Source organism: Ischnura elegans, chromosome 8 (genome assembly GCF_921293095.1).
Source record: "Ischnura elegans chromosome 8, ioIscEleg1.1, whole genome shotgun sequence".
In the NCBI taxonomy this organism is placed as follows: Eukaryota; Metazoa; Arthropoda; class Insecta; order Odonata; family Coenagrionidae; genus Ischnura; species Ischnura elegans.
The window spans coordinates 79,771,274-79,783,449 of NC_060253.1; the positions used below are offsets into that span (position 1 = coordinate 79,771,274).

Genomic DNA, 12,176 nt, shown 5'->3' on the forward strand with positions numbered 1-12,176 from the left:
AAGCATTAATGATTAGCGTTCCAGCATGCATTCATTTAATTCTTCTGGTGAAAAATCTGAAATTGTAGCTTAAGGCGGCACGTTTAAATATAAATTCCGCAAAAACTTTATAACGGGCATACTCATTTCTTAAATAATATAATTGGAAAATATATTCGATTCACATAAGGATAGTAAATTATTTTTATTACTTGTGCTGGTGGCCTTCCTTGCGATTAATAGAGATGAATGAAATTATTTATTGAAAATCTTACTTAGTACGTGAATTTGGAATGTTCTCATGAAAAGTTTCAAGTATTTTTTGTGCCTTTAACAAATTGTGACTCTGGGAGAAGTTTTATTATTTTCTGAGGATTTTAACAATGAAATTCAAAAATACCGATAATTCATTTTTTGTGAGCGGGCGAGTTTCAACATTATCTTCGAAAATGTCGTCGTGACCTTTTGCATTTAATATTTTCACGCCTTCATGCCATCCGCTATTCCCCGATATTTCACGTTTTTAGTTAAGAAGTTTCAAGGAATACTGATCGCACTAACTTCATTCCACCGAAAAACTTCTTTTTTTCTTGTAGCATCCTTTTTCGTGACGATGTGATATTACTATTGCAATCGTGTGCATTTTTCTCATGATTTCCATTTAATTAATACTTCCATTGATATGTGATACTCTAAGCTAAGGATACTAATTACCCGACCTTTTAAAATAGAAAACTCTGTCCTTCTGGACTTTTGATAAGATAGTTTGGAAAAAAATATATTTTGCAAAACTTGGAGGAGCGATTTGTGACCGGCCAGCGTGAGATTTTGAATTTAGATTTTATTGAGTAGTTAGGTATCAATGAGCGATAATGTGTCATTATGAATATAATGTAATAATATCTTCATCCTTTTGATTTTTTATTAGCTCTCATTTCTACCGTTCAGTTGTCTCACCAATTTCGCCTTTATCAGGAAGATGATTTAGATTATTGGTAATAGATATTTTAAAGGTGTTTTGGCGTTTCCTTGATTCTTTGGCGTTTGTGATATGCACAGTGATATGTCTCACTTAATAAGCTTTTTTTATAGTCAATTGTTATTCTACTGTTGTATTAATTAAGTGCCTGATTTGCACGCAGGTGGAGAGCAATCCAAGCCGTAAGATGCTGGAGTCGATCGCAAGGGAAGTTGGGCTGAAGAAACGCGTCGTGCAAGTGTGGTTCCAAAACACACGAGCGCGAGAGCGCAAAGGACAGTTCAGGGCGCACGCACAGGTAAGAATCGCTTACTCTGTTTACTTGTCATGCAATCGTGAATTAATCCATGTATCGGTCAATTCCATTGAAAATTTAGTATAACGAACAAAATACGAGTTGTGAAAGTCAACTTCCCTCGGTACGAACTTGAATTTCTTTGTCAAACATAATTTTCAAATCCCATCAGTCGTGATTAGTTTAAAATTTTGTGACCGTAAGCAGTATATCTCGATGAGGGCGAGAGTAGTTATTTGTGTTCTCGAAGTTCCTGGCAGAGTTCATTCCGATGACGAATTCAAACCTTTTAGTGAATCGATTCTGCTTAAAATATTTCTCTTTGGTGACCACATTTCCAAAATTCTGCTTTTTGAATATTTGGGCGTGGAACATAACGATTTATTTCATGTATTGCAATAATTAAACATTATTATGTATTTTCTGTTTTTACTGGTAGGTAATTTTCAAGTGTTTTCGTACTTGTATCATCTCCATTAGGTGCAGTGAATTTTAATATTTACTGACTTAGTCGTTTCACTTATTTAATGGCGGATGGTATAGATTCATTAAATATCCATGTATAGGGCTAGGGATCATTTACAATATTCGTCTAAACTATTCTACAGCGAGTCGTCTGTAGTGATTTCAAATATTTTTTTGCATGTGTCAGGAATTAGCTTCTTTAGTTATATGTAATATAGGGTAAATACTGGGTTTACACCCAATATATATTATCATTTAGTACCTATTTTGGTGTGTTGGCTTAGGAACTTATATTGTCCGCAAGGCGTTTTTTATTGTTCGCAGCGATAGCAGTGAATAATAAAAGCCAATGTTATGTGACAAATATGTTATCCATTAAACCTTCACTTGACGATTGTATTTCACCAAAAAGAATGAGTGATGAATTTAAGTCAAAACATTTTAAATATGTTTTGACCTAAATTCATCTCGTGCATAGTTCCTCATTTTTATTCAACAGTAGGAATAGGTATCTGATTTCAAATGATATCTGATCATTCTAAATGTGTATTCTAATAGCATCAAATCTTTGACGGTTTATTGTCTTCTTCATTAGGTCATCAACAAGCGCTGTCCTTTCTGCCCGGCCCTGTTCAAGGTTAAGTCAGCCCTGGAATCTCATTTGGCGTCCAAACACGCGGACCAAGTGGCCGCTAGGGGAGGAGACGTCAACATCGATGCCTTGCCGGACGAAGAGCTCAGCGTCGACTCCTCCGCTTCCTTTTCGACCACTGGCGACGGAAATACCCAAGGCGCCCCTGGAAATACTACCCCTGGGGGCGGAAAGACTGGAGCCGCTGGTATCCTCTCTGGAGGCTTCCCTGGAACCGCGGCCTCCATGATACAGCATAACATGATCTCGCCCCTCTTCTCGCCGTTCGCGGCCGCCGCAGCCGCCGCGGCCGCTTCCCAGGACGCCGAGAACTCCCTCAAGAAGTTTTACGAGGAGTCGATGAAGAGGTACATCAGCGAAATGCAGTCCCAGGCCGCGCAGAATGGGATACCGGTCGGGTCGGCTGGGAACACCGAGCGCGGGAACTCTGGCACTGCCGGCAGCGGTGGTGGTGGTGGCGGCGGCGGCGGTAACGCCGGTGGTACGACCCCGGGAAGCGGAAGCGCAACTCCCGCCGCTGCATCGGCTACCCCCGGCAAGGAATCTCACGGAGCAACGGATCTGAGCATGAAGATCAAGCAGGAGATGGGGCAGTCTCCGCCCGAGTCCACGAGCGACGCCCCTTTGGACTTAAGCAAGCCTGTTGACCTTAGTCGGCCCGTCAGGATCAGCACGGAGGGCGGCGCCGACCAAGGTCCCCTGACGGACATTAGTGAACGTAGCGTGAGTGTTGGTTTGTCCTCCTTCGCGGGTGCGATGGGGATCAGCATGGACAGGGCAGTGGGTGTGTTGGGTCTCGGGCTTGGTGCGGAAGACGCGAGATCCGACAGCCTGTCGGAAACGTGTACGGACAATATGGACGGTGACGAGAGCAATCCGACGTCTCCGGCGTCGAGCACACAATCCCAAAGGCACCAGACGACGCCCGGAGGGACACCTGGCGGAGGTACGCCAGCTAGCGGCGGCAGTGGCGCCGGTTCGGGCAAGAGGTTCCGGACGCAAATGTCTAGTTTACAGGTAAGGCCTACACAAGGGAACTGTCTTTTAAAAAGTAGTTACATTCTCTCTACCCTGTTAAGCCATGTTCAATGAACGTCAATTATTGCTTAAGCAGATATCTTTTCATACCTGGTGAAACGGAGAATCGTAAATATTGATTTAAATTTACGTATAGTGCTAAGCGCAACACTTGGTGAAGTTGAGTTATTTTCCGAAGAACGGCTAAACTCCTCTTCAGGCTGATCGAATGGAACATTCTGAGCGCAGCACCATACAGTCTAATATCTACTAGACGTATCGATGACCACAGTGTGGTGAAACGACTGGTAGAGGAAACTCAATTTCCTCTTTATTGTAATTCCTTATCCCTTTTCACATAAACACACTTTACTTTTAACCAGTTTTATCGAATCATATATTTCTCTCGCGTTGATTTTGAGTGCCAAATACGAAATTAATTCCCTTTCCTATTAGAGATATGTCTTCACTCTTTCCGAAAACAAAGTTGATTCAACATAATCCATTTATTTGTTGCTTATGGGTTTTATGCTTATTGGTTATGATTCTCTTGTGTTTAGTGTTGTGAAATTGGTTTTCAAGAAAATTTCCTTCAAATATTTCCGCGTCCTCTTTCATATACTGCGTTTATAATGGAGTTTCATGAGAAGTACGGTTATCGTATCGTAGAATTTCGCGCTCTGCAAATAAAATTCTAATTTTCCTGTGGTTGTTGGCGTACTAACGTGCGGGAACCAATGCGAAAGTATTTGTTTACTATGAAATATTTGTATGAACGCTGTTTTAGTTTTAATTTGGAAGTTTTAGTGCGCCAATGACGCTGCCCCTATTCATATTAGGCCTTTTCTCAACTCGAGTCTCTCTCTGCTAGGCTTCGGATCAGTTCTTACTTCCTGCTTGTAATGATGATACCCAGTCTCCAACCCAGTTGATTTATTTCCGTATTTGGGCGTGAATTCATTCGCCGAAGGTATGCGCATTTCAATACGTCCATTACGTCCATGTTTTCAAATTTTCCTATGGTGCACAACTTATTATGTTCCATTATATTCATATTTATTTTTACTCTCTTCGTTGCATGTTGGGTTTGCCGTTATTATCTGAAATATTCCCTTATGTTTTCACTTACCGATTACTAAATTAAAATTAAAATTTATGTTATATATCATGTAGTCATCAATTTAACAGTTGGCCGTTGTGTATAAATGTGAAAATATGGTTAAATGTTCATTACTGTGTGAAATTAACTCTGTTCATGAAAAAATTTATTGATGGAACTGAACAGAGTTCTCTTCCTTTATACGTAAATTAGTGATGTTTTTCCTTAAGCTTATGTATTTATTTCACAGAAATAGTATTAATTAAGCAAATAACTGGTAATGGCTTGGCTAATGCTTTTTTAATGTTCAGATATAAAAAATACCAGGGGAAATTTATTTTCCATTTGCCACGCGTGCAAGTAGTAGTACACAAAATACATTAGTTTTTTCTTGCTTTGAATTTCACGAAAAATATTTATTTTAATTTTGACTTTTATAAATTATTATTTTGTATTGATTTAGCCTAAAATTTTTTATTGTATTACTTGGTTTCAAAAGTGCATTCAGATATCGCGCGCGTATTTTTTATTTTATTTTGACGTTGTTGGAATAAAAATTCTAAGAATTGTCGTTCTTCATTTATTTTCAGCAGCTTTCGGAAGAGATATATCGATGGCGATAGTTTCAACAGAATTACAATATTTGTTAATCTGGAATTAACTCTTTTGTTTTGCATAAATAATTTTTATTTTTGTTATATATTGCGTTCTATTATTTTGTAAGAATCTCAGAATTGTAATAAACGAACACTTTTTAGAAAATATTCTTGCGTTTATTTGTTTTTTTATTTATCCTTACTTATGCCCTGGAAAGTATATGAACACGCAAGCAAGAGTCAATTTGTTTCAAAGCCTTTATACCTTTTTGATAAAAGATTCTCTGGTGTAATTTACACTCTTTCCAAGAGTAACTGTGGTGGAAAATAATTGGCCCCTGTTGATTAGTCACTGGTATCGTTACGATTGAGTGAAAAGTGGTGCAATTAAATGAAAACTTTTGCTGCAAACCTCTTGCTTAATTTTCTTCGCTTGAATTCATGTTTAATTCTCACTAACAAATGGTTACTCTGTTGATCAAAGGATTGCTGTTTCCCATAATAGCCGTTGTTGAATGCAAATGCTTCATAAAAATCCCTTCTCCAAATATTGGTCTGCCTTCTTTTATTTTTAGGATACTTAAACCCAATCTCAGAAATCAGCAGATGTTGTTGCAAGCTTTGGATAAAGATTTTTCAAAGAATTGCGATTTGATTCCCATTAGTTTTTGCATGAACATTTTTGGACAGAAAACTATATTAAATGATTGTTCTCTTATTCGCATTAGAAAGAAAAAAATTATGTAAAGCACTCGGCCAACTTGTATGTTGAACCATTATAGTGATCTCAGATTTGCGTTTCTTCCAACCCAAATCCCTACCTTCCCCACTACGTAAACTTCAACGACCGACAACCACCACGGGACTCCGCACAGGTCAAGGTGATGAAGTCCCTGTTCGCGGACTACAAGACCCCGACGATGGCCGAGTGCGAGATGCTGGGTAGGGAGATCGGGCTGCCCAAGAGGGTGGTCCAGGTATGGTTCCAGAACGCCAGGGCCAAGGAGAAAAAGAGCAAGCTCGCCATGCAAAAGGCCGCCGGGTTCACGGGCAACACGGTGGAGACGGAAACCCAGCGGCCCCCAGAGGACTGCCGCCTTTGCAACTTCAAGTACTCCCACAAATACTCTGTGCAAGACCATGTTTTCACCCGGCGGCACATCGACGCGGTAAAGGCGGCCATCGAAGGTGGGACCGGCGGTGGAGGAGCCATCGGGGGGGTCGGCGGTGGCGGCACTGTCCCCGTCGGCATGCGGTCCGACACCCAGGACTCCTCGCCCTCCACGCCGTTCACTGTCCCTCCCACGCCCCCGCTAGGGACTTCCAACAACAATCCACCTAATGACCCACCTTCAACGCCCCCATCGAGCACGCAGCCAGGAACACCACAACACTCCTCCCAACAACAGCAGCAACAACAACAGCTAGCCCAGTTGCAGATGTTGCAGATGGCTGCGGCGGCCGCTTCCTTTCCGAACTCCCTCTCCGCAGCGGCGATGGCGATGGCCGCCAAGGATGCCGGGAAAAACCCGTCTTCAGCAGCCGCTGCGGCCGCTGCCGCCCTCCTGGGTAGCGGCGGCGGCGGAGGCGGCGGTGGAGGCGGCGGCAACGGTGCGGGAGGTGGCGGTCAAGGTGCCGGGCAAGGAGGACAGGGCGGCATGCCCGGAGCCGAAGACATGGCCCTCTTCCACCAACTCTACGGGCTCGGACTGGCCGGCTTTCCTCAGGGCAACCTGTTCCTGCATCCAGCCATGTTCTCTGCAGCCAGTGAGTGCTCCTTTCCATTTTAGTCTCTCTCTATCTCTCTCACTAAAACTAAAAATTTTTATATCCTTTTATTTATAAAAAATCATTTTATACATCTACCCTCTCTTAATTTTCCTCACACCCCTGTAACCCTATCTTCCTGCCCAAATTCCTCATTCATTTGCCATAATTTACTCGGGCCCCTAGTTCGTTTTTATCTGATCCGGTTTGAAAGAAACCTCCCGGACGATCACCTCAAAGTTTTATTCAGCCCTAAGGCACCGTTGTACGTAAACGAACGGTTAGCCTTCGTTGATATCACCTCCTTATTCTTGTTGTTCCCAGTAACATCTCCCGTCACATATTTGGAAAAATAATGAACCATTGCCAAACTTGTTGCTACTGATGACGGATACATGTGTTAAGTGGATAAGTCAAGTAGATTCACATGTGTCGGTTTACGTTTTGAATGTGACCAAATCACTTTGGTTCGCTCGTTTGGATATTTAAGTGTGTGTTTTTTGTGTGTGTTCGTGTGGGTGTGTTTGTGCGTGAATGTATACGACTGGTTGTGTCGTGCATCCTATATAGTTTCATTTATAATGGTTGTGTAAGATACGCGGAATGACTACCTATAGTCTCCCTTGTGTTGTGTTTGGTCTCTCTTTAGGCGTTATTAACCATTAAGGAAATTTCGAATTGAGGTACGGGAGTCTCCCGTCTTTTTCACGATACATATATGCATATATATTTGAGGAAATCCTGAACAGCAATAGAATAGTGTTACTGTGTTAGAGTGTTAGAAATCGAGATCTATGTATTGGATTTTTGGCGTAGATAGTATAAATTTTGGTGTCCTGTGTTGTGTATAAAAATTTTGTTGATATAAATATTGAAATCAATATTTAATCAGGCTAGATATTTTACCGAGGCAAAATTGGTGCAAAATGCATCAGCTCCAACCATGAAATGGTTCCTTTTTACACTGCATTTTGAAGATGTTATCTATGAATTCTAGGCATGTATTTTTTATAATGTCTGTGTATGTATCGGAGTTGAGGATCCATGTTATGAAGCTGTTAGGTTTTATGAATGTCTTTTGTATGGGAAAATGCTTTTGGTATTTGATCAAATGAATTCCTAGAACTTGGCCAACGAAATGTAGCATACCTAGTCGGTGGGATAGAGAAAATTTTTAAATCATTGATAATTAAAGACTTAGCTCATTGTAAATGTTTTATGGAATCGGAGGGTTAGAAGTTCTTTGATAATAGGTTTTGAGGTGAAGGAATTTTTTATGCATAAACTTAAAATCGAATGGCATATCGGAGGTGTTAGAATTATTTAACGAAACTATCTATTTGAATGAAATTTAGGAGTTAATTTTTGAGTTTAAAAATGTTTAGATAGGATGTAAGAAGGAAAAAGTTCCTCAAATGTTCCATTATTTAATGGAAGCATTGAAACCGAATATCATCAAACTGTTTTTTTTTCTGATGAGCGATTTTTGCTGTTCGAAAAAAATCAATGCGATCAAACGTTTCTAGCTTATTGCATGAATTGACGTGTTCTCTCTTTATACATCCGGAGTTTTGATTCGGAGCCAGTGTCAGAAAGCAAAAAGGAAGCTAATTAAACTCGCCATGTTTCAACTGGGGCGACGCCTGCAAGTTTTCAGACGGGAATAGATGGCTCTCCACGCCGTTCAGTATCAGTAGGAAGTCTCTAGTAAGAATTATCTTCGTTTTTTACCTTACTTTCATCCGCCTATGGAGCAAAAGATTTCTCTCCTCATCGGCGTAATGTCAATAGCCTCATTGCCCGAAGTCTTTCTTTGCATTTCTTTGGCCGATCCTGCTTTTATTTCCTTCTTCCTTGAATCCCATACCACAAGACCCCCCTCTATGACCTCCTCCGGCGATTGCCGCCGTAAAGGAAGGGTAGAAAAAAGGAACTTCTCCTTGTCTCCCAATTGGAAGAACTGCCGGACCATGAACTTTTCGAGAATGGATAAAATAAAGAGTGTAGTAGGTAGCGCTACGTCGGAGTGTAGTAGCATTCGATCGTGTGTGTGATTGGAATGGGAGGAGAGGTAGAAAAGAACTTTTGTCACTGCTTTGGAGCATTCACGGAAGCGTGACTGATTTTCTCTCATTCTCTTCACGCTCACTCCTCCGTTAACTCATCCACCCCACCTCTTTTCTGTCCCTCCCAGTCCCACAAGTCTCCCATAAGTTTTGACCTCTTGCGCCTATTCCCGCAAGTTTCCTCCCACCTTGGTAGATTGCTATCCTTCGCTTCAGTAAGAAAAAAGTCCCGCCCACGTCATTGGCATACTATACTGTGCATGTGTGTGTTCAAGCATATATATATATATATGTATTAGCTCACGAGCTAGGAGTCGAAAACCATCCCCTATAAGACCATTCCCGGGCAGACTCGAGATATTCCAGCGATTCACTTCGATTCTTTTTTCATTCCTTACGGTGGCGATTGATCACCTCCCCGCCGCTCCCAGCTATAAGGTGTTTCAACACGGTCTTCATGGAAGGTGAAGCCTCACGTATGTCATTCAGAAGGGCCAAGTCCCGCTTTTTTGGCACATTGCGCCTTTGTCAGTCATACCGTTGCATTTTGAAGGCGTAGACTTCGCGGTCCACGGCCTTATATCCCTCGACCCTAACCCCAGCGCCTTAAACCCTGCAGCCAGTTGAGGAATCTATTGTCGAACGACTTTGTGTTCGTGTCCATCAATCCGTGTGACTCTGGTTAAAAGATAAGCTTCGCACCGCTGACTTCAGATACAGTCCAATTACCAATATCACTGGCATGGGTTCAGTCCCTTTCATATCGGTTCTAGACTCGCTCCAGGTGTCTGAAGATTGATTTACACCGTACCTAATCCATTCAAGCTGGTATACATAAATTAACGGCAACGGTGGTTAGTTTAATATCCATTCTGGTGAGTTTATTTAGCCGGCGAACTTCGAGACCATTACTTTTTGGAACTAGAGTCCACGCTAGGAGTTCGCAATAGAGGTTAGACTGTTCAGAAAGACTGGGAAGATAAGTCAGTTCATATTTCACTTCCGCGGAGTGGATTTGTTGGCGTCTATTATTCACCCTCAGAGTATTTGCAGGAGTGTTCAGTGGTGCGAGTGCTTAGCTCTTTGTATGTTTAGAAAAGTGATTGCAGTGATATGCATGAGTGCAGCAAAGATCGTATTTTGAATGATCGGAGAGAGGGTGCCGCAGCGCGTTTGTTATCAAGCTATTGGAAGAGTATTTGTGAGGCGTGAAGTTCGTTTCCTGGGGCATCCACCCACGCGCGTCGGTCTACTGTCTCTGCGACCCTTAAGGAGAAGCCGAATGGTTGCTCTTTTTTTATTCCCTTCACCCTATCCTAACCTTCAGCCAGGGCGAGTAACCCAAGAAGTGAACACGCCCAGTGGCCTGGGTTCCTTGCTCATCGCCCTCCATTGCCACCTCTCTCCTACTCATGTGTGCCTCGACCGCTCGTCTAAGAACCCCCAGCGGAGGGAAGTATTGCTTTGGCCACTCGTGCATGAAGAAGATCGGTCTTGAGACGCTGCTGTGCTCCCGATCTTCTGCTATTTCTTTTTGCCGGCTATGCCTCGCAAATGTTTGGACGCCGACGGAGAGAATGCAAGTGAGTTTTTTTTTTGCGCACGCCGCGGCGTGAAATGGACGGGGTTGGGTCGTTTTGTGGAATAAAATTACGAATTTAAGAGTCTTTGTGAGGTCATGGTAAGGGACGCGGTCGTTGTTTCTCAAGCCTGCACTTTCGAGTCGGAAAAAATGCTCTTTTGGGCATTCAGCCGTGGAAAATCTGTGGCAGACTACCGTTCTGGTGAGTGAACCGGACGCACACGAATATGGTGTTGAATGAACCTTATGAAAAAAAGCAATTCATTGGCTGATCATAGTGAGCTAAATTTTAGGCTGATGATTCATCTTCCACCTTTGATACAGGGCTTCTTTTGCATTTTTGTTTGATATTTCATGTGACCGTTGTAATTTTTTTTAAGAATGTCACGTGTTACCATTGATCACCGAGCATCATATTGCGTCAGGTGAGGTGAATTTTGAAAATATGAAAAAAAATTTATGCAACCTTATAAAATTTCCTCTTTAAACGCCATTCTCTGTAGGGTACGGTGGCCATTATTCCGGCCTAGGATAAATCACCGTCTATGGAGAATATCGTGAAATATTTTTGCCTTTTCTCTAATATTTCTTGTTGCCATCAGCAAATTGTTGAGTAAGCTACGTGTTCAAATGGGTCTCCAAGCATCACATTACATCAGATGAGGTGAATCTTTTAAACATCGTGAAAATTTTAATTTTTATCAAGCCTGCCAAATTTACTTCGACTGCCATCCGCTGTAGTGCATGATTCAGAAGCCAGTTGATGCTATTCGGGTTCAGGATAAGTCACCGTCTTGAGAGAATCCATCGTGAATTCCAACATTTCCGATGCGTCACGGGACGCGAATGTGCCACTATTGTTTCATTTTACGACCGCCGCGGGACAGTTATGCTCGCATGCTTTCTAACCGATCATTCATTTGGAGAACACAATTTCGAGAAGCCGCGGAAAACTCTTCTTCCCCGCCCTCTGTTTACCGTTTGAAAAAACTCGGGGGTCCGTTATATTTCCCGGAAACGCACTTAATCGAGCCGACTAATTTGAAAATCACGGTCTTTCATTTCCCGACGCCTCTACCACGCCACTGATCATCCACGTATCCCTCAAAGTTCTCTAGTTTGAGCAGTCGTTCATGATGCATCGAAAAGAAAAAAGAATTAACGGCGAGGCTTGGTGAAAAATAAGTGGATTAGCCTCATCATCGTTTTTTATTCTTGATCTACGTCTCACTATGCTTTATATTTTCTCTTATTTGGGTAGTTCGAGTGCTAAATCTTTGTGCTCTTCAGCGACTTGATTGACTTTAATGAGACATTTTACCGCTCGCAGTTTCTTAAAATAGAAGGGAGGGCCAAGTAGTGAAAAAATTTATGAAAAACATATTTGGTTGATTAGTTTTCCTATCTAGCCTAACATCTAAAATTCATTTTACTAACATTTGAGAGCGTAAGTTTTAATTGAATATGGTGAATCGGGAGATTGATCCATTTCCTTATCTTTGAGACGTTACGACGATGCGCTGGGATAGTGTATAAAAGTGGAATTCGAGATCAAACATTGCCCTCGTAGCGCTTGGTAAATAAGTTTTTCAATGGAAATGACCAATTTAATTTTTTTCTGTGCTGAATTGAATGTTCCTTATAAATGTTTAACTCCTTGAAATATTGGAAAGTTAGGT

At 41.8% G+C, this 12,176-nt stretch overlaps 2 protein-coding genes across 6 annotated transcripts in view; both read left to right on the forward strand.

Moving 5' to 3' along the window:
* Positions 1-5,250, forward strand: part of LOC124163208 (zinc finger homeobox protein 3) — a 141,377-nt gene extending 136,127 nt beyond the window's left edge. For 3 of the 5 annotated variants that reach the window (XM_046539941.1, XM_046539944.1, XM_046539942.1), the window contains 3 exons: positions 1,122-1,256; positions 2,314-3,387; positions 5,077-5,250. In XM_046539941.1, the coding sequence (XP_046395897.1) occupies positions 1,122-1,256; positions 2,314-3,387; positions 5,077-5,109 (1,242 nt within the window). In that variant the 3' untranslated portion in view covers positions 5,110-5,250. The remainder of the gene's footprint in view (positions 1-1,121; positions 1,257-2,313; positions 3,388-5,076) is intronic. The other 2 variants (XM_046539943.1, XM_046539945.1) reach the window with 2 other exon arrangements.
* A 716-nt stretch (positions 5,251-5,966) lies between these two features.
* LOC124164445 (homeobox even-skipped homolog protein 2-like) lies at positions 5,967-8,219 on the forward strand. Its single transcript, XM_046541770.1, has one exon. It carries the CDS (start codon positions 5,967-5,969, stop codon positions 6,870-6,872), a length of 906 nt encoding a protein of 301 aa, XP_046397726.1. The 3' UTR covers positions 6,873-8,219.
* The last annotated feature ends 3,957 nt before the right edge of the window (positions 8,220-12,176 follow it).